At 38.4% G+C, this 22,484-nt stretch overlaps 1 protein-coding gene across 3 annotated transcripts in view; it reads left to right on the top strand.

The window, feature by feature from the left end:
* The window catches only part of Cntnap5 (contactin associated protein family member 5), a 956,023-nt gene that overhangs the window by 886,102 nt on the left and 47,437 nt on the right, over positions 1 to 22,484 (top strand). For all 3 annotated transcript variants that reach the window (XR_005974031.1, XM_041648130.1, XM_041648128.1), the window contains 2 exons: positions 5,666 to 5,796; positions 13,571 to 13,655. Coding sequence is in view for 2 of the 3 variants with exons in the window: in XM_041648130.1 (XP_041504064.1) it covers positions 5,666 to 5,796; positions 13,571 to 13,655 (216 nt within the window). In the remaining variant the exon portion in view is untranslated. The remainder of the gene's footprint in view (positions 1 to 5,665; positions 5,797 to 13,570; positions 13,656 to 22,484) is intronic.

Below are 22,484 nucleotides of genomic sequence, written 5' to 3'. Positions count from 1 at the left end.
GTTCTGATCCAAGAGGTGATGGGGCATAAGAAGTACATTTATTGAAACCACACAAGAAATACTCACTTAAAGGTGGGCATAAATTTAATGTGGCCAACAAATGATTCACATTATTTATATTTTTCTTCCCTCAGTTCAGCCACTAAGAACAGTGTTATTGGTTCTGGTTCTGCCACTCCAATACCCACCCACAGTGATCCATGATGGGCCAAAGTTTGTATAAGCTTGGTCAGGGTGATGATCTGGGTAATTTTGTTGAGAGAAGAGAGGCCTTGAAAATGTTGAACATGACCGTTAATCTTACATTTTAGAGAGAAGACTGGGTCTTAGAGGAAGGGGTAAAAGATAATGGAAAGAGATAGATAATTGATTTGTATTGTAGCAGTTCTAGAGTTGAAAGCAATAATAAATATTGAAGTTTGATATTGATTCTATGATAATACATCCAAACAAGTAGTGTTAAAATTGATGTCTGCATGCATAAAGAAAACATGATTTGGTTGACTGCTTTGGACCTAACTAATGAATGAGGAGCTGCTCCTTGGTAAAGATGTATAAGACATTGCTAACTAAAAAGAGAAACAATTGTACTAAGTAAAAGGCAAAAAAAAAAAAAAGCAACAGAAAATATAGTCAGGGAGCATAGAGGTGAGGCAAAGTATGCAGTGAACTAAGTTTAAGGGAAATGGTAAAAGATAACACAGTGTCTTTTAACCATGTCCAAGTTTGGCTCAATCTACGGACATTGGGGAGCTACTAAAACAATTGAAACAGCGATGTTGCTTCACAGGTTGCATACTTATTTGAATATGTGGTATAAAATTACACAAATGTGAAAGACGGAGAGGTGTGACAGCAACCAAAGTGACTCATTCAGATGTCACAAGCACTCGGAGTAAATGTCTTCCAGGCTACTTTAAAGTGTGTGGGTGAAACGCAGCTTCACGGTTGATTTTATGGAGAGCAGTAGGTCATGAATGTGGAACCTATGGGTGACAACACTGGTGAGAAACGCAGGAAGGACTTGAATCCATATATATATATATATATATATATATATATATATATGGATTCTAACATGAGCAAAAAATAAATAAATGAATAATGGTACCACCAAACAAAGTGCTCAAACTATAATAGACATTGGTTAGCTTTGTTTGTTTGCTTGTATTTTGTGCTTGCATGGATGAGTATCCAATCCAGGCAGAATCTTACCTGTGGGAATCAAGTGCTTTACCAGCAACATACATCCTCAGCCCTGATTTTTCACTTCCTAATTCAAGGTAAACATATCTGATATGGAGTTACATAGCTCATCCCTGCCAGGTATGTCATAGCACCAGGAAGGACTGTTGTTTTAGTCTGTTTCAACTAGATTAAAAACATTTTAAAGATACACACTTCAGGAAGATATAGAATATGGAACTAAGTGGACTGAAGAGATGGCCTGACCAATAAATTGCTTGCTATGCAAGCATGAGGACCTGAACTTGGATCTCCAGTGTTCATGTAAAACCTGCAGTACTGAGAATGTGGAGATATGAGGCTTTACAGGGCTCCGTCACCACCCAGTCTAACCAGTCAGTGAGCTCTTGGTTAACCAGTGAGAGACCCCATTTCAAAAGTTAGGTGGGGATGAACCAGGAAAGGCTCAGTATTGACCTTTAGCTTCTACAGGTGCAAAAATGGATATGCACACTATATATGAATACAAATTAACATCACACAAACACACGCACGCACACACACACACACACACGCTATGTCCTGACTTCTAGAGAGTGCAGATTATGATCAATATCACACAGTGTAAGCTAGGATAATGATGGACAGGCCTCAGAGCTTACAGAATCCAGGTTGTTTCCCAAGAGAAGCATCATGCTGAATTCTGAAGGATAGTGGAAAGGAACCTAATGTGAAAACTTCTCACTAAAGACCCCTTTAGGAAGGGATGACTAGCTAACTGGGGCTATGGCATTCTAAAGGAAACCTGCAACCATTGTTTGTAACCACCTAGCTATAGTTTCTACACCTGACTCTAAAATCTATTAAATAAATACATTAAGAAGTTCTTCAATTTCTAAAACTTTCATTTGCTTTCTTTTAACTGTAAAATTAAGAAAAAGAACTTTCTAGATGAACATGGAAGGCAGGAACTCAATCATAATGAATTTGCTTAGTAAGTCAAGCAATGTAATTCTGTTCAGCTTGACAAGGGCATTTTTAAAAATGTGAATGTGATTCTTTTGAAAAAGGATCCTCATCACCACGTTTAATTCTAGGGTTTTTTTTGTTTGTTTGTTTTTGTGTAAGTTTCACACTACTATTTTCAATGAAAGAGTTTTTTATACTAATATATTCATTGTATGTTTCTGTATGAGTGCACAGTGTGCCATGCTGTGTGTGTAGAAATCAGAAAACAAGTTTTCAGAGCCAATTCTCCCCTTCTTATGCATGGAACCCAAGGATGGAATGCAAATAGTCAAGCACTGCTGCCTGCTAAGATATCTCACTAGGTCCAATTGTTATTTTTTAAGCAGTATTGATAATAACTGTTGTATAGTTCTCATGTGCAGAAAGAAATAAAGGTATAGATTTGGCTCATATATATATATATATATATATATATATATATATATATATATATATATTTGAGTGTATCAACATTAAAAGAACCCACTAAAATTTTATGCAGTACTTGCTGGGGACCAGAGTGCATTCTATTACAAATATTTATTTAAGGAACATATGTGGAAAGAAGGAGATAACTGCATCCCAAAAATCATTTTTATTTTTAATTTCCATATTATAACCAGCAAATCTCTGCCCAAATTCATACAGAAAAAGTATCCCATTTATGCACAACACTACTAATGTATACTAGAGAGAAAAACGAGACCAAGTGGGAAAAATGCGGTATGATGCATTGCTCTCAGTGTGCTTCTGACCTGGCACTTAGCCTATTCTTTGGTTTGTTATATTGATAGTACATTCCCTTTGACAGTTTGCTACCTTTGGGACTGTAAATCTAAAGTGTTTACCATTGTGTAGGCTTGAGAAAGGAGTGTGGTGATAGAGAACCCAAGGGAAGAGAGAGACAATGAATATTAACAGTCATAGAAAGAGGCAGAGAAAGGCAAAGAGTATGCAAGCACTGGCATGGTGACCAAGAATATCAGTCTTGAACACAAGCCCTGTTGTTTTCCTATGGTTGACCGCAATAAGAAAAATGAGTCTGTTGAGGAAGATAAAAGCAACGGGAAAATGTGAAGGTATGGATTAGAATCATACTTCTTAGCCCAAATTTGAGTAAATGTACTTTTCTCCATAATGCTCTCAGAATATGATACTGTACTTTGCTCCCAGCATTTTGTGCTCCTGTGTGTACTACGGGAGAGAACTTCTGGTGTCTGAGGAAGACCCCAACTGTACATACAGTGCTCATGAACCCTCAGAGTGGACAGAGCAATTGAGGCCATTAGCCATGTTGAAGAGGAGAAATGGGAAAACATGTCTGGGATAAAGAAGCCAGTGAATGTTTGTCTTCCACATCACTTTTTCCATGTAGAGTAGCTTTCCCATTGAAAATGGAAATCACACTAAAGTAGCCATTCCATTTATGCTGCAACACTTTGTCTTCCTCACTCCCCCAATCCTCTCCTTTCCCCTCCCATGGAAAAAAGGCAAGGAGGAAAGTCCTTCATACACCTTTCATATACCTTCATATACTTCCTAAATTCCATTTATTTTCCATCTGTTTTGTACCTCTGAGGATCAGTGGATTGATTTCCTGACCCCAGGGATAGTGAAAATTTACTTGAAAAACACTCTCCTGGCAAAATTTGACTTTTGTCATGAAGGTTTAGGTTGGCCAACGAGCCTTAATGAGACCATACTTAAACTGGAAACATTACATTACACATCAATGGATGGAAACAGGTAAGTTTCTTCTTCCTCAACCTCAGAAGGAGGAAGGTGACTTTGAGAGAACCATGCCATGAGAATAATCAAGTCATGCTCATGTTTTCATATTCCAGTTACAAAAGTGGTCTGTGGCTGTGCTTGCCAAAGTGCTCCTCTTACTTCCTCTGTCCTCCCCCTTCTCCCCTTCTCCCTTTCTTTCTTTCTTTCTTTCTTCCTTTCTTTCTTTCTTTCTTTGTTTCTTTCTTTCTCCTTATCCCCTTTCTCCTTCTTTCTAGCTGCTCTTGTGAGGCAGGATCTCACTCTGTAACCCAGCTGTCCTGAAATCCCAATCTTCATGTCTCCACCTCATAAATGCTGAAATTATAGCTCTACACCACCATGATGATCTCAAATTAGACTTTTAATTTAAAATAGTACATATAGAATAAAGAAGAACAACACAGAGACACACTCATTTTGTTTAGTAGAGATATTCAGAAGTTTATATTTCAACTCTGATGAATTTATGAATTTTAAAAATCTTTAGTGCTAAGTCATTGAGACCCAGAAAACAGAAACAAATAACTCATGAACAATTTAATCCCATTTTTCTGTGTTGTGCTTGCTATTCTTTTTTTTTGAATTTTTTTTTATTAAGAAAAGGAAAAAAAAACAAGTTTCTGCCTCCTCACAGCCTCCCATTTCCCTTCCCCTCCTCCCACCCTTCTCCCCCTCCTCCCACCCTTCTCCCCCTGCCCCCACTCCTCTCCCTCTCCCTCACCAGTCCAAAGAGCAGTCAGGGTTCCCTACCCTGTGGAAAATCCAAGGTCTTCTCCCATCCGTCCATATCTAGGAAGGTGAACATACAAACTGGCTAGGCTCCCACAAAGCCAGCACATTAAGTAGGATCAAAAGCCCGTGCCATTGTCCTTGGCTTCTCATCAGCCCTCATTGTTCGCCATGTTCAAAGAGTCCGGTTTTATCCCATGCTTTTTCAGTCACAGTTCAGCTGGCCTTGGTGAGTTCCCAATAGATCAGCCCCACTGTCTCAGTGGGTGGGTGCAACCCTCGTGGTCCCTATGCAAATGGATGGAAATAGAAAACACTATACTGAGTGAGGTAACCCAGACCCCAAAAGATGAACATGGGATGTACTCACTCATAATTGGTTTCTAGCCATAAATAAGGGTCATGGAGTCTACAATTGGTGAACCTAAAGAAGCTAAGTAAGAAGGTGAACCAAAGGAAAAACATATAGTTATCCTCTTTGCTATGGGAAGTAGACAAAATTGCCGGGGAGAAAATTGGGATCTTGGGGGTGGGGTGGGATGGGGGTAAGGGGAGATGGAGAGAGAAAAGTGAGAAGGGGAGGATGGGGGGAACTTGGGGAAAGAGGATGATTGGGATAAAGGAAGGTTGGATAGGGGAGCATGGAAGCACAATTCTTAGTTAAGGGAGCCACCTTAGGGTTGGCAAGAGACTTGAACCTAGAGTGGCTCCCAGGAGCCCAAGGCGATGTCCCCAGTTAGTTCCTTGGGCAGCTGAGGATAGGGAACCTGAAATGACCCTATCCTATAGCAATACTGACGAATATCTTGCATATCACCACAGAAACTTCATCTGGTGATGGATGGAGATAGAGACAGAGACCCACACTGGAGCACTGGACTGAGCTCCCAAGGTCCCAATGAGGAGCAGAAGGAGGGAGAACATGTGCTTGCTATTCTTAATTCTAATCTTCTCCTACTTTTTTGCTTTCAAGGAAGTTTACAAGTTCGCTATCGGCTCACCAAGGAAGAAAGTCATGTGTTCACCATCAGCACAGAGAACTTGGCCAACAAAAGGGTGCATCAGGTGAAGATTAGCCGCGAGGGGCCTGAGCTTTCTGTTCAGGTATTTCACTTCTCGTTTTTTTACTCAGCTTGCATACCAAGGCTTCTCCCTCACACATGTCTGAGCTTCTATCCCCAGCCACATACTGTAGTATAGAGTTGCCTTAGACTCCAGTCAATCCCTGAGACATGCTCCTTCTTCTCACTGGTACTGTGATCAATTGGGAAATAGATAGAAATGTAAGTTTTTGAATCCTCACCAGAGTTATTCCATCAGAAACTACTTGAGAGGAAGAGGAAGCACTGTCGATTCTGGTTGTGCTCGTTTAATTATGTCTTAACCATATTGAGCTATGAAGGGTTGCTTGCAAAGAGGAAAGTACAGAAGACTCCAGCAAGGGCTACATGGGAATTGGCATAGGGTACAGGTGGGAACAGTGGAGGACACAGGTGTTGTGGAAACCCTCAGGAAGGAACAGGTCTCCTCTATGCATCACTACTCACTTCCTAGTACAAAGTGGGTATTGACAACAAGGAAGAGCTGGCTGGCAAAAAGAAGACAGAGAAAGTTCTCAAGTGATGCAACTTATGCTGGAGAGGTTGTGGGGTAAAGGGAAGACTACTGAATTGCCAGGGGAAATGCAAGCTGGTACAGCCCCTTTGGGCATTAGTGTGGTGATTTCTCAGAAAATTAGGAAACAACCTTCCTCAAGACCGAGTAATACCACTTTTGTATATATATCCAAAGGATGCTCAACCATGCCCCAAGGACATGTACTTGACTATGTTCACTGCAACATTGTTTGCTATAGCCTAGAAAAAACCTACATGTCCCCCAACTGAAGAATGGATGAGGAAAATGTGATACATTTACACAGTGGAGTAGTACAGAGCAGAAAATTTAATGACATTTGGAATTTTGCAGGCAAAAATGGATGGAGCGAGAAAATATCATTTTTGAGTAAGGTAACACAGACCCAGAAAGACCATTATCACATGTACTCACTCATAAGTGGTTTTAAAACATATATCAAAGAAAACTATCCCACAAATCACAATCCAAGAGAACCTAAATAACAATGAGGACCCTAATAGAGATATACATAGATCTAATCTACATGGGAAGTAGAAAAAGACAAGATCTTCTGAGTAAACTGGGAACGTGGAGACCATGGGAGAGGGTTGAAGGGGAGGATAGAGGCAGGGAGGGGAGCAGAGAAAAAAATGTAGAGCTCAAAAAATCAATAAAATAAAGAAAAAATGATTTGTATAATCACAGGCATAGCTATCTAAGGAAACAGTATGGAAGGCTTCTCTGAAAGATTAGTGACTCTGTACAAAGAGTCAAAAGAAGAGCAGGGCATAGCTGAATATAAAGTTCAGCCAAAGTCTGGATGAGCCCTCTTTCATCATAACCTCAAGGGAGAGTGTTCATCAGCTTAGCAATCACCATTTTGCATTGGTGAGTTTAATCCATTCATATATGTTCTCTACAATTGTCACTTCAAATGTTCTCCTTCTTTCCTTACAAGCAACAGATGAAGTGAAATCTGCCCTCTTAGAAGATGACTTTGCTCTCTTTCTCTGCAAACAGTGTATTCTTTATAAGACATATCACACAATTTCATTAGCCTAGCTCCTCCTGCCCCATCTCCTCCTACCTGGACATGAGGGCTCTATTCCTCCCATGACATTTGAGTGCTGAATGTCTCAAAGGTTTAAGGCCTGCCCAACTGCCTGTGTGAGTCAGCTCTCATGCCTGTCTAACAAGCATAGCTTCTACAACCTCCTGTTTTCCCACCTTTCCAACTCCACTAATAGCTCCCTGAAACACAAACTATGTAATTATTGAATGCATTAGAAACAAGAAAACAAACAAGTCAACCAAGATCTCTCTGGATCAAGGGAAGAATTCCATTTTTTTTCCAGAATTTTAACATTTTATTTTCAAATTCCTTGGAAAACTTAATATACTCCAATTTCCAAAGTGTAACTTCTGATTTAGTTACTTTGTTCTTTGTTGTGACAAAATGCCTAAGAAACATGATTCTGGTTTGAAATTGGAAAGTACATTCTGTTATTGTGCCAGGCATATGAGGCAGCTGGTCACATTCTGTCCTCAGTATGGGAGCAGAGACGAATGAAGGTGTTAGCTCACTTTCTTCTTTTTAGCCCAGTTTTATGTAGTGGTGATACTTTTTTGAGATGGGTCTTTCTGTTTCAATTAATCCAATCTAGAAACTTGACCAAAGATATGCCTAGAAGTTTATTTCCATGATAATTCTAAATTTCATGTAGCTGACAATCAAAATTAATTATTTTGCTTTCCTTCCCCATAGTCCCACCAGATTACTCAAAATTGTACTGTTCAAAATATGAATGAAATTGTATTTGCAGAGCCCAATAGTTAAGTGCTGTGTGAAATATTTCAATAGAAGTATGAACAAATGTCTACACACTCCATACAGAGAATAAACAACAAACCAAGATTAGGATGTCTCTAATTCCAAATCAATGAACCACTAAGTTTTATTGAGATTACAAACAGGGGTGTAGATGAGTGTTTACAGGAACAGAAGTGATTTAAAAACATGACTACAATTCAATTTAGCATAGGTGGCAACTCACTAAAGCTGGAAACCTGGGATGCACTGTACAACTTGAAGTCAGATCAAGCAACTCATTTTGGGGAACTATGGGCCTAGTCCTAGTGTATCTGGTCAGTTTCAGGGCCTTCCTGAAGCCTTTGAGTTAGTTACTTATTAAGCTTAATGAACTTTCCTGTAAGATGTAATATATTACATCCCTAGGTGTAAATGCCCACACGTTCTTACCAAGCCAGGATTACCTGATATGGCTGTCAAGGCATAAAACCATACTTGGTTTGGAGGAGCCCCAGATAGACTGAACCTGTGACAATTTTATTGAGAGAAATCAGACTCTTTAGACCCTTGTCAGGAACAGAATATTGATGTGGGACGGTCTTCTGTTTTGTGTTGATTTTATTTGTTAATAAAGAAATTGCCTTGGCCATTTGATAGGCCAGCCTTTAGGTGGGTGGAGTAGACAGAACAGAATGCTGGGAAGAAGAGGGAAGTGAGGCAATCGTCATGCCTCTCCTCTCTAGGTCAGATGCTATGGAGCCAGCCACCAGGTCAGACATGCTAAATCTTTCCCGGTAAGCTATCACCTCATGGTGCTCCACAGATTATTAGAAATGGGTTAATCAAGATGTGAGAATTAGCCAATAAGTGACTGAAACTAATGGGCCAGGAGGCATTTAAATGAATACAGTTTGTGTGTTATTATTTTGGGTGTAAATCTAGCCATGCAGGAGCCAGGTGGGACAAAAAGCAGGCCTGCCCGAAACCACTTCTACAGAATATAGTTGCAATTGCCAGGATCAATACAGTTGTGCTAACCAGGATTCAATGACATTTCCATGCTATACAGGATACATGTGATTAATGTCCTGTTAAGCTTTCACACTTTCTTGACTTCAAAGGAAAAAATACAGAGAAACATAAAGAGGCCTGAAGGCTTCACTGCCTGAGGGGTGTATCACTTTCCCAGGAACAGAAGGCACCCAGTACTCCAGGAGTCAATGACTCTAATCCCCCCATTACTATATTGCATGCCTTTCATAGCAACTAGACCAGGGCAACTCCATGGTTTCCTAGACCCAAGCTTTCCTCCAATTGACAAAGGTGCTACCCACCATGGGGGGCATGCCAGCCTTTGTCTTGCTGACATCTGAAGCAGAGATTGCCCCCCATCCTTTGGGTCTTGACTTACACATATTTTTTTATCAGTCCGTGAGGTTTTTTCTGCACCATAAGTCAATCTCTGCTGTCTCTTTGTGAGTCTTCTGTTATCTCTTCTATCATTCCTAACCATTTGTGCACACAGGATTCTGCTAGACTTCCTGCAGTTTTGTATCTATAGTTATGTAATTCAGTTATGTACTTTCTTGAGACAAGGTTTCTCTGTGCAGCAGCTCTGGCTGTCTTAGAACTAGCTCTTGTAGACCAGGCTGGTCTTGAACTCAAAGAGTTCTGCCTGCTTCTGCCTTTGCCTCTCAAGTGCACCACCACTGCCCTGTCAATTAGGTGCTTTTTAATGGTATAAATTTCTCAATATAGCAGTGTCTATATTTATCTAGACCTTTCCTGATGTCCTGTAACCTATTCCTTTGATTTTACCATATAGTGACTCATTTTATTGCTTTCTCTTAGGAACTCATGTTATCTAATAGGGAATATAATGTATTTATTTGCTTTATATTCAGTACCCCTCTGCTAGAACTCTAGAATGTAAGTGTGGTAAAACCAGAAACTTAGTTTGCATTTGTTATTGCCAAGCTTGTTCTTTACCTAGCAGTCCCTTGCACTAGGTCCTCAGTGAACATTTGTGAACAAAATAGCTGAATTCCACATGGCTGCAGGAGCTGTGTAATTAAAATAGATGTGACCTTGTGGAAAAGGGGAGATGTTCTAGCTTCATGGCTGTTGCCATGATAAATATTCTGACAAAACCCAACTATAGGCAAAAAGGATTTAGTTTTGCTCTTAATTCTACGTTACAGTCCACCATTAGAGCAAAGTCAGGGTGGCAGAAATAAAAAAATAGTCCCTTCAGCTTTCAAGAGCAAAGAGAAATGAATGTATCTATGACCACTTGTTTGCTTGTGTTAGCTTAATTTCTTTAATGTCATACAGTTTAGGGCTCCCTGATTAGAAAATAGGGCTGCTCACAATGGGATGGGTCTTCTCACATCAATTAATTTAAGATTATTCCTTACAGACATGCCCACCGGTCAATGCAATATAGGCAGTCTCTCTTTAAGACTTTTCCAGGTGATTCTGGGCTGTTTCAAGTTTATTACTAAACTAAGACAAGTGGGATGAGTTTTGGTTTTAAGCTTGGGGGTATACTGGGTCTAGTCTTCATTTTTGAATTATCTATGATCGTGCATGGAAAGATATGCTTTAGAGCACCTTGAGTACCACGAGACCAAAATAATCCAGGAAGATTCTATGTCCTTGAAACATTTCATAGGGGACCATGGAGAGAGTTTCAAGGGTTACTAGTGAGCAGAAATGGAGTCCATTTTAATGTGGACTTTGTGAGGAAGAATGATTACTAGTTACTCTAATTAGATGTATGTTTAGGAATAATTATTGAATGTTTCATGCGAATAATTCCTATACCTTCAGAAAGTAAATTATTACCAGTTACAATATTCCTGAAATGAGTAGAGGGTCACACCTTTGAGCTTGTTTGGATTGAGAATGTTGTTGTTGAACTGTAAATGGTAGAAATAGTAATGGTAACTTCCTGCTTGTGTACTGTGTGTAGGTACCATGTAGAGGTCAGAGGACAACCTCAGGTCTCATTACTGAGGAGGCACAGTTCCTCCTCAAGGTTTTTTTCTTTTCTTTTCTTTTTTTTTTTTTTTTGATACAAGGGCTCCTATTGGTCTAGAAATCTAGAAAGGAGGTTGTGTTGGCTCTCCTGCAAGCTCAAGAGGTCTCTTTGACTTTTCCTCCCAAGCCCTGGGATGACAAATACATTGCACCACACCTGATATTTTACATGGGTTATATGGATCAAACTCGGGTTCTTAGATCCATATGGCAAACACTTCACTGACTGAGCTATCCATACAAGCTTTGTTTGTTTATACTTTTAATGAAGCCTTGATGGAAAACTGTGGCATGTCCTGTAGAGCATTTCACATATAACATTTTTAGCACCGTTTTATTTTCTGTGCTCTTCACAAATAAAAAAACAGGGAAGTAGAACACAGAGAGAGCAGTAAGATGTATGTGTTTGCCTTCTCGGTCTACGTATTTTCACCAATCAATTGATAGTCAATAATAAGCAGCCTCTTGCTATTTGTAAAGTGCTGAGGGCAGCAGAAAAGACTAGAGCAGAGACTTCATATGTTTATCCTTAGGTCAATTTATTGGTTCAGGAAGGCAGCATGTTTGTCTTTTGGATCATCCTTACCCCCTCTCAATCAAATCTATATTTCTTTCTTTTCATCTGGAAAAAGCTGTTTAGAGTAAACAAACAAACAAAGCAAGAGCAAAAAGCAGGTCCCTGGTATATCCTTAGTCTCTGCTCAGGCAGTAAGGAACATTTCTGGAATGCCGCCTACCTGTCAGAGAGAAAGAACAGGTGCTTATCAATGCACTCAACCACCAATATCACAAGACTCTTCACTGTCCCCATAATCCTAATTTGAATTTTCAAATTGCCTTTTCATGGATAGGTAGACAAGTCTGGGTACTTGGAGACATAGAGAGGGATTCCAAGTTCCTGAAATTACATGGCCACAGACAACTGTTAATACAATAATGTGTGGCTTGGCTAACTTATTCATCTTTGTGAGTTATCTGTCACTAGGTTGATCTATGTTACAGCATTGTAAGGAGAAAGACATTTGGAAGTATGCATTTATATCAAGTTTCATATTTTTTTACTAAATAAGAAATATTATGGTCTAATTCACAGAGCAGAATGTAGTATTAATTCACATATTATGGATCATAGTTTGTACTAAAGTCACAGGATAAATGGCAAGGTCAGGAGGTTCCCGAAGAGATTCACTCTTAGCAGATGTGTATAGAAAGAAAGTGATAAGATGACGAATTGGGTAGATAGCTTAGATATTAGTCCTGATCCGTTTGATTTTCCTTAAGTAAAGCAAACTCGTTCACCACATTGTATTACTGTCTGTCTTTCTTTCTAGCATATGTATTAGGAAATGATGTGGATAGAATAATATAGAAGTTCAGAGTGGAGATTGGAGGACAGGAGTCAGGGTTCAGTTGATGAAGCATTTGCCTTGTCAGTAGGAGAACTCAGTTCAGATCCCAGAAACATTATAACAACCTAGAAGAGATGACAAGCACATACTTGTAAACTCTGAGATGTTAAGAGAAGAGATAGAGACAGGTTGATCCCTGGGAGCTTGCTAGCCAGGTACCCTAGCCTATTTGATGAAGTTCTAGACCAAAAGAAGATTCTGTCTCAGACAAAAAGTGAAAGACACCTGAGAAATGGCACCTGGGGTTGTCCCCTGACTTTTATGTACATAGATGTACACTCTTCACCAAAGTAATAGAGATTGGAAGAATCTATTGGCTTTGACTAGATGGAGAAAAATGAGAATATATTTGTGGTGTAGCCCAAAAGGAGAAAGAGAATGGGAAAAAGCCAGAATCAGTGGTATGTGAAGTCAGAGGACCCTAAAAATAAAGCCCTGGAGAATCCAGCAGTGACTTCTGTTGAGCCTCCAATGTGACATAATCAGTTGTCTCTCTTATTGGTAACAATATGTGCAGCTTTCCTCGAGTATTTACCAAACTATGTTTAGTGAATAGGAAGCCCTACAGTCCACACCCAAGAACAGGTCAGGGTTAGCTCAGAAAAGAAAGAGGTGGTGGCTATAGGAATAAAAGGGGAGGAATAAGTGAATATATTGGGCTCCATTTATTGTGCCATTGCAGGGAGTAGATGGGCTTCTCTGTTTACTTGCTGTCATTGAAAAATTGGGTGAAAACTTCTCAGTAGGGAGATAAATACTTGACAATAGGTCTGTAGGCTCTCCAAGGAAATAGAAATCTATAAAAAGATCTTATTTTACAAGGAAGAAAGAAAGGGTACTTTGTTTGTTTTGTGGAACAAGTTCCATGACACTTCAAATCTCCCTTGAAAGAAAACCCCTGAACAGAATTGTGTGAGACTGTAAACTTTTTAACAAAAGTTTTGCTTTACGCCTTATAAAAACCTGGGCTCATGCATGGTGTTGTTTTGTTTTCCTACAGGTGGACCAACAACTCTTCAGCTATAGCTTCTCCCCAGAAGTTGAGTTCAGAACAGCAAGGTCGCTTGTTCTAGGCAAAGTCACAGGTCTGTTTCTCTTTCCTATACTTTATGGTGGATGTTGTTAAAATTAATGACTGAGTAGTCTCTGTTGCTGTGGTCAGAAACTGCAGACATTGCACCCATCTATTGTCTTTGAAGCAGGATATAAGCAGGTACACATGTGGCAATGGTGCAGAAAACCGTTCATGTCTACTTTATTAGAACACTAGTTAATCATTATTGGTTCATTATTTATGGTAATTGTTTTGTTGGTTAATTGTTAGTAATCAGGGAGAAAAGTAATCAGGTAATAAAGTAAAATAACATTTTAATTTAAATTTTATATTCATTAACTATTTTTCTAGAAAGTCAACTTTTACTTGAATTTCCATATGTGTGTGTGTGTGTGTGTGTGTGTGTGTGTGTGGATGTGTGTCTGTGTACTCACACATACTTGAATTTCCTTAAATAAAGTAGGAAACTGAGATAAATGAAGAATGAGGATTGAAACTTCACATTAGAAAAGTGGGTTCTCAGCCGAGCGGTGGTGGCTCACACCTTTAATCCCAGCACTCGGGAGGAGGCAGAGGCAGGCGATCTCTGTGAGTTCGAGGCCAGCCTGGTCTACAAGAGCTAATTCCAGAACAGGAACCAAAAAGCTATAGGAAACCCTGTCTCGAAAATTCAAAAAAAGAAAGAAAAAAAAGAAAGAAAGAAAAGTGGGTTCTCCTCTTGTTCTCATACAGGTTTTGTGAAATTTCACTTTCTGTTTGAGAATATTTATTGCATCTTCAGCACTGAACTTTTCATACTCTCCTGAAAAAAATGAATATTTTAAACAATATTCTATCTTTAACAATGACTTTTAGATCTTAAATTTATTTTGTTTACAATTAATGTAGATAAGAAGCCTTTGGTTTGGTCACAGTTTGATCCATCTTTTTGTTTTAGTTTTTTTTAAGCTTGTATTATCTTGTGTAGAACACACAGTAAAGTTTAATTTTGTGTATTGTTCATGTGTACATGTATAATATGTGATTTATGCCCATTTACATGTGTGGCTGTGGACAAGGATGTAGCATGGGATGCTTTAGGTGTTCAACAACATGAATGTTGACTGTTCTACCTTCTTTGAGATAGGATCTTTGGTTCTGTGCTTTGTGCACAAGTGTAGAGGATTCTAGATTATTAGTTTCCAGGGATTCTATCTTTTCCTCCCATCATTTTGTAAAAGCATTGGAATTTCAGATCTATCTACCCTTGAGGCTGACTTTACATGGGTTTGGGGGATTGAAATTCAGATCTTTAAGAAGCTAGCTCCAGTTTCTTTTTCTTTTTCTTTTTTTTTCTCTCTATATAATCTGGAAATCTATGTTGTACAAATTAGCAAATGCAAGTCTTTTTCAGATTTTGAAATATTGTGTACATTTGGACTTCTGCTTGACCCCTTATTTCCCAGAAATTCAACTATTTTTGTGTGTGTGTGTGTGTTTCTATCATGGTTTCTGTGGTTCTATTGGTCTCAGTAAGATTAAGAAAACATTTACAACTTTGGGTATCTCTAGCAAGAATGAACAACTCAAGAAATCGCTCTCTTGTGAAATTTTTTCAGCCCTCATCTCTGAGTCTCGATAGCACTTTTTGGAATGAATTCTTATAAATTCTGGGGGTCTTATTGAGGAATATGGAATGCTTATTTGCTTAGTAATCCCCAACATGAGTCTAGGAGCTGCTTTAACTCATACAGAATATAGATTTGCAAGGCAAAGGAATCATTCTATGAAAAATTCGTATAGAAAATGTGTTTTGCTAACAGTGGAATAACTTAGATAGGACCAGAAATGATCTTTTGTTTCTCTAGTCTTCCAGATGATCGAGAATATAACATTTCCAGAGCATAATGTGAATGTACAATTAGTCTAGAAAATGTTGATTTCACTTACCCAAGTGAGAGACAGATAACTCAGTCAGCATGAATGTCTTCTGAATGGGCAATTTCTTACCCTACCCCATATGCCTAATAATAATAATATTGTAATAATAAAAATGTTGTTTTGAAGTTGTTTGTTCTGGTTCACTAATGCATATCTGGTAAGTTTTAATTTCCTATTTCCTGAATCTTAGACATTTCTGCTTGGCAAAAATTGTCACTTTTCTCTTTTATGAGCCAAATCTTTTTGATATATATTTTTCTGTCTTAAAGTCCCTGAATTATAAATTTTTATCTGAAGCAAGGTATTTATCTTACCTTGAGTCTTGGAAGATCTTTTGCCTAGAGAGCTAAAGGGTATTATATTTCAAATATTTTTATACTTTCTAAGTCTACCAATTAGTTCCTATGTATCTTTGTATCTAGTCACATGCAGTATTAATTTGTATGTATTAACTCTCAAGTTTTCAATATACCAACTATTGCATCTTTTACATTTTATGTATTCAAATCTTTGAGGTCTGAATTTGATAATTCTTGGACTTTCTATTTTCACCCTCACATATTTTAAAAACATCAAATACTATCAAAACAGTATGAATTCAAAGAATATAAAACACTTTTAATTTTTGATCATAATTTTTGGTGTGTGTTTGTCTGTGTGTAAGGAGGGTAATATGGGTGATGCCACTGAGTGCTTCTTCAGGCTTATTAGATTTGCACAGTAAGCAGTTTAGCCATGGAGTCATTTTGGGATGAGTTTTTCTTTACCTTTATTCTCCTTATGTTTTAATTCCCTCAGGTGTGATTACTTATAACTGACATAATATGTGAGTCATTTTATTGATAATTTTTCTTTTTGTTTTTAAAACTAAAATTCTATTGTATCACCAGTAAAACTAGTAATTAAGAAAATCCATTGTCCTTACTTGTTTCTTCTTGGTTTCTGTCTGTTTGTAAAGCAAGTTGATAACTGTATCAAATATGGTGTCTCTGCTAGACCCAATGTCTGACTCTAGTTGTAAATCTGTCCTCTGGCAGCTTCTTTATTCTGTGTATGGTGTGTGTGTGTGTGTGTGTGTGTGTGTGTGTGTGTGTGTGTGTGTGCAGGAATGTGTGTGAGTGTGCATATCTGTTTGCTGACATACACATGAACAAACACATACTTGCATATTTAATTGAAACTGATATCTGAGAACCTGGAGCATAGAAAATGGAGCATTTCCCTCCTTGTAGGATTTGCACTTTTTATACTAGGTGACACATGGAGATACCGATGAGGATAATTCCAGTCTCTCATTTTGTTCATTCCTGGATAGAACAGCAGTACAAATTTGAAGTCTGAAACTCAATATATTAAGGCTGTTGGTAGAGCTTCTTAGAATAAAGGGTGTTTATGCTAGTATCATGCTGTATAACAGTTTATTTTATTTATCATTTCAAGATTTCATATTGGTTCATATTCACCCTCATTGCTCTCTCCTACCCTTCTTCTTGTTTAACTCTACCTTCCCAAGTGGCCTGTGACTCTAGTGCTTTTTCCTATACTGTGATTCATTTGCATTCATCTGGCTTAGCTCATCCTGTATTTTCAAAGTGTTTTGAGTCATTGAATCTTCATTTTAACTGACATAGTAGGAATCTGAGGGGAAAGCTAAAGCTTTCCTATCATCAATCTCAGCCTCGTGTGAGTGTGTGTGTGTGTATACATGTGAAGTCACAAGGATAAGTACTGATCTTCAGGCTTAGTTCATCTTAATTCTACAGTGAAGGTTATAGAGTGTGCTAGCCTAGTTGACCAGCAGGTCTAGGAATATGTCTGTCTCTGTCTCCCCAACGCTAGGGTTATAGACACATGCCTCACCTCTCATTCTAGTATTTTACTTCTGTTCAGTGATTAAATGAAAGTCCTAATACTTGAAAGGCAATGAATTTATTGACTAACCCATCTGCCTAGCCAAAGCTTAGATGAAACCATCCACGTGCAATAGAAGCTAGAATAACATTCTCTCCTAAAATATCTCTAGGAAGCTTGATGTTGGACACAATGTTCATAGAACCCTTCACTTATCTGAATCAACCCAACAATGGCATGCATACAAGAAAGAGTAAAGAAAGATGCCTAAGAGTTTGAGTGCCATATTGTTCTCTTTTTATGGTGCTTTTATATTGGGTGTCACGTAGGAGTGGAGTAGGTTATGACTGAATAAAGAATTGAATGAACTTCACCACTTTTCAATTGAAAATATTTTCTGCAAGCCACATAGCTTCCCTCCACACCAAAAATGCTTTTAGGATGATGATTTGGAATCACCATTATGCTCAAATTTGTGGTGATGAATGAACTCCAGTAGAAAATGAATGGAGCCATATATATCTGGCTCATGATTGAAGGGACACAGTAGCCTGAGGGAAAGCAGGGAAGGGTGGGTCGGGTGCTCCAATGAGTAAGATCTCTATTTACTAACATAATGACCTGAGTTTAATTCCCAACCCCCATATGATAAAGGAGAATGGACTCCTGAAAAATTTCCTCTGATTTCTACACATGTGACCCCTCCTACCAAGTAAACAAATCCATGTTTTTTCTAAAAAGTAAAAGGAGAGAGGGGGGGGGGGCAGGCTTTAGAGAGGTACACAAATGGAGAAAACAAGACAGGTTTGGGCAGAAATGAATGTGTGGGTAGCATGGCAAAGAGAAAGCAAGGGTAGAGTAGAAATGATACACACCTGACAACAAATGTCACCCACTCCACGATTTCAGGAAAGATTACTCTGAGGGACATTTTCTACTGTAAAATAAAGATTTGCAAGCATTTTTCATAGTAGGTTCTAAGGGGAAAATGTGTATAAAATTTGTCTTGTTTTTCTTCAAAAGCCTTCCATTTCAAAGTCGAACAGAGTTTGTTCATTTTCTTTCTGTGAGAGCAAGGAACAATTCAAGGTCCTAAAGCCTGGTGATTTAGTACATACTCTGTACTAGTTCTGGCAATTTAGGCACCACGATAAATAGAAGAGATTATTTTTTGAGGACTTCTGCAATGGAGACTCTAGCCCATGAAGAGAATCAATGCCACTGTCCATATTAAAACTGACGTGGGGCTGGCAAGATCCCTGCCACCAAGCCTGAGAATCTTGGTTTGAGCTCCAGGAACTCCCTTGGTGGGAGGGAGAGCTAAGTTTCCCACATCATCCTCTAACCTACATATATGTACTGTAGCACTCAAATATATATATATATATATATATATATATATATATATCACAAAATAATTAAATAATAAAGCCACAATATGTTGAATATCCATGAATGAAGATGCTTTTCTAGGGAAAATCATAAGATGCTGCCAAATTGGACTTTTAATTGCTCACTGTCATTTTGCCTAACTCTTCAAATGTTTTACTTCTTTATAGCAAATATTAAATTAATGACATTAAGAGAAAGTTGTATGGGAGATTGATGAGGTGACTCAAAAAATAGTGATTGCCTTGAATGGTTGCCCCAAATCTTGCAGAAAACCCCAGGCATAGTGGCATGCACTTCAAATCCCAGTTCTGGAGAAGTAGAGTGGATACTTGCAGCTGGTTCTTCAGCTGGTCTAGCCTCCTTAATAAGCTCCAGGGCAATAATAAAACTGTAAGATAAAAGACACTAAAATTGAATAAAAGAGAGAAAACATACACTGCCTGAGAAATGATAGTTAGGGCTGTTTTCTGGTACACATGCACTGTAGTGGTATGATAGAAAGTGGTGCCCAAAGAGAACTGCAGTATTAGGAGGAAACCCTAAGAGACACCCCCACCTCATACACAATCACACATATGTGTATATCCATTCATACATACAATCACAAATCTATATATGTACAAACATACACACCAAAAAGAGAAAGATAAGGTAACATTTTACAAAGAAGGAGAGAGAAACATATTTAAGCAAGTCAATCATTTGAACAAGCCATCTTTTCCTGGACAATTTCCTAATGCCTCAGAAGGTACCCTTGGGCATTCATCTAAATCAGCTCATCTGTGTGTTTTAAAGCCTTTGTTTCACTTGATCCTTTCATCAGAACCAATAGATCATAGAATTCAAAAAATTTGAAGTTCCTAAATTCAGCAACCCTTAATAACTGCAACAACATTGCAATTGGTGGAGACTTTTCTGGTTGGGGACAGAAATTAGGGGCTCCACTTGATAGGCAATTGCTGTATTTCTTAACCTACCTCCAGACCAACTCTATTCTAATATATTTTTCCTAAAAGCCAGAATTAAAGGGTTGTTATTAATGTTTTCCTAAGAAGTAACTTCTTCATGATCTATATAGATTTAGGGAAAAATACTCTTTAAAATATGGAAACATGTTAATGTCAGATAGAAAATAATCATAATGATACAATCCTAAATTGACATTAATATGGTATTCATAGGATACTGATAGGTATTTGTTTTTACAGGTGATGCTGACAACCCTCCCCTGCTTGGTGAATTGGTAGCTCAAACCATAAACCTAACAGAGACATTATTTCTAAGGGATAAATGGGTTAAACAATTGCTCATGTGGCCTCCTGTATCCACTCAAATCTAAAAAGCTACAACGAAATAAGATGAATTCCACTTCACTTTGCATAGAACCCCATTAATCAGGAATTCTTAGAGCAATTAGTGATAACCTTCAAATGCTTTTGATCTGGTAAGCTGAAGCAAATTCTAATGGCGCCTGTTACTGAATGGGTTGTTTAGTTCTCAGATTCCTTTCATTTGTATTTCAAGTCTACAGCATCTTCCTCAGCAGCACAGTATAGCTAAATGAGAATCCTGAATGATCCATACAACATATAGATGATGTCAAAGAAGAGGGTTACACTATCAATGAAAAGTGTATTTTTTGCAGTCCTCGTTTTTAAAGACTATGATTTTATTTTGATTGTGTTCACAGTTGGGTTTTCTTATGATTCAGGTCTGATACAGTCAATATAAGACCAAGAAACAAAATTAAATGGATAATGATTGGTATGTATGATGCAGTGTGTTATCTATGGGTATATGTGTGTTTGTTATTTGTTTGAATACTGTTGCATATGTGCCTGTCACAGATGTGTGTGGAGGTCAGAGGACAGTCTTGGATGTTGGCCCATGATGTCCACTTCATTAGACAAAGGGTCTCTTGTTTATCACTGAATTGAGCAGATTGCCTGGATAGAAAGCTGTTAAGAATCTTCCTCTTTTTCTTTCCTGTCTCAAAGGAGGAGCTTCATGTTCCCACCCACCTCTAACTACTTGTGGGTTTTGAGAAATATGTTTACACAGCAAGTGCTTCACCTACTGAGTCATCTACCAAGCTAGGTTTCTGAGTTTAAAGATTATATGAATATTAAAGGGAACTGACTTTGTAATGTATCTAGCAGACTCTTTGGAATGGAGACTTCCAAAATGATACAGTGAATTTATCTCTCAGGTACATTGGGAGGTGAGTATGGCTCCTTATCTCTTAATGTCTTAAACATATATCACTTGCAGGTCAGCATAATGACGAGAGAGAATTTGAGTGTGAAGTCAGGTCAGCTCACAGAATTCTGATGGATTCAGAAACACAGGTGGCACCAGCATTCAGTCTCCCTGGACCTGTCTGGTTGTTTCTGACTCCACCTGACTTCATTCCCCCATTTGTACGGATTTAGTCAGACGAAATGTTAGCGATAAAAGTGATGAAATCGGTGTCCTAAGGAGTAAACACTGCCAGTTCATTGTGTTGTGCCCATGGCTCCTATGATGTTACAAAGGGCATGTGTCTTAACCAGATCCTAATCAAGTAAAGCTTTGTAAAGTTTTCCATGTCCTTACAATTGTATCCCACTGAGTAAAATCTCTCCTTTGTGAAAATCGTTACAAACAAGTAATGACTATCCTGACACCAGTGTGTCTATTGACACATTATTTAATGATTTATTATAGATAGGTTACTTTGGTTATGGCATCTGTCTATAGCAATACAAAAGGCTATCAATCAAGTGCATATATTTGAAACAGGAAGAAAAATGTTTAAACAGGAAACTGAGGTGGTCTTTTCTGGGAGATATAGACTACGAGAAGGAATAATCAACCTTGATTCAAAAGTAAAAGAGAAGAAATTAGTTGCAGCTTCAGAAGGAACTGGGAATGGTAGGTAATCTTAGCTCTGGGATATGCTTATCTTTAGCAATAATCCAACTGAAGAAATGATATTTGGGAGAATTTTAAACTTTTTTGTACTGGATATTCGACCCACCCATGACTTTGGATTATCTGGCCAGATGGTGGCTGAGTTCCTCCCTGCTGATGTAATTCCTTTAAAAGAAAGTGGAAGGCAGGCTCTTGCTTTTTCATGTGGTGGCGGCTCTCTTTGTTAACTGTGAGTGTTCCATTTCATATCCAATTATTCTGGATCTTGAGGATTCACATACTTCTGCCTTCACTTTTGTCTTTTTTATGTGGTCTGCGTACGTGTGTGTGTGTGTGTGTGTGTGTGTGTGTGTGTGTGTGTGTGTGCATGCAGGGGATACTTGTGGAGGCTGGAAGTTGATATTAGAAGTTTTTTTGATTACTCTCCATCGTATTCATTGGGGCAAAGTTTCTCAGTCAAACACATAGCTCACCTATGTAGCTAGCCTAGCCGGCTAGTCTGCTCCAAGAAACTTGTCTCCACCTTTTGAGACTGTAATTAAAGGGGAGGCTACCACATGCCCACCCAGCATTCGTGTGGGTTCTTGAGATCCATAATTTCTATCCTCATTTTTCCAAGGCAAGACTTTTTAACCATGAGCCACTTTTCCCACATCAGAGAGACTAGTTTTTCTTTTAAATCGGTGTGTGTGGTTGCACTGGAACATGTTTAGATCTTTCCAAGAGTGCTGCTTCCTTTTCTCTTGCTATGAAGAGATGGTGTGACCAGAGGCAACATGAGGAG

Source organism: Microtus oregoni, unplaced genomic scaffold (genome assembly GCF_018167655.1).
Source record: "Microtus oregoni isolate MIOR12 unplaced genomic scaffold, Mior012 000003F_ref0000135, whole genome shotgun sequence".
NCBI lineage: Eukaryota > Metazoa > Chordata > Mammalia > Rodentia > Cricetidae > Microtus > Microtus oregoni.
This window is presented reverse-complemented; position numbering and strand designations above follow the sequence as displayed.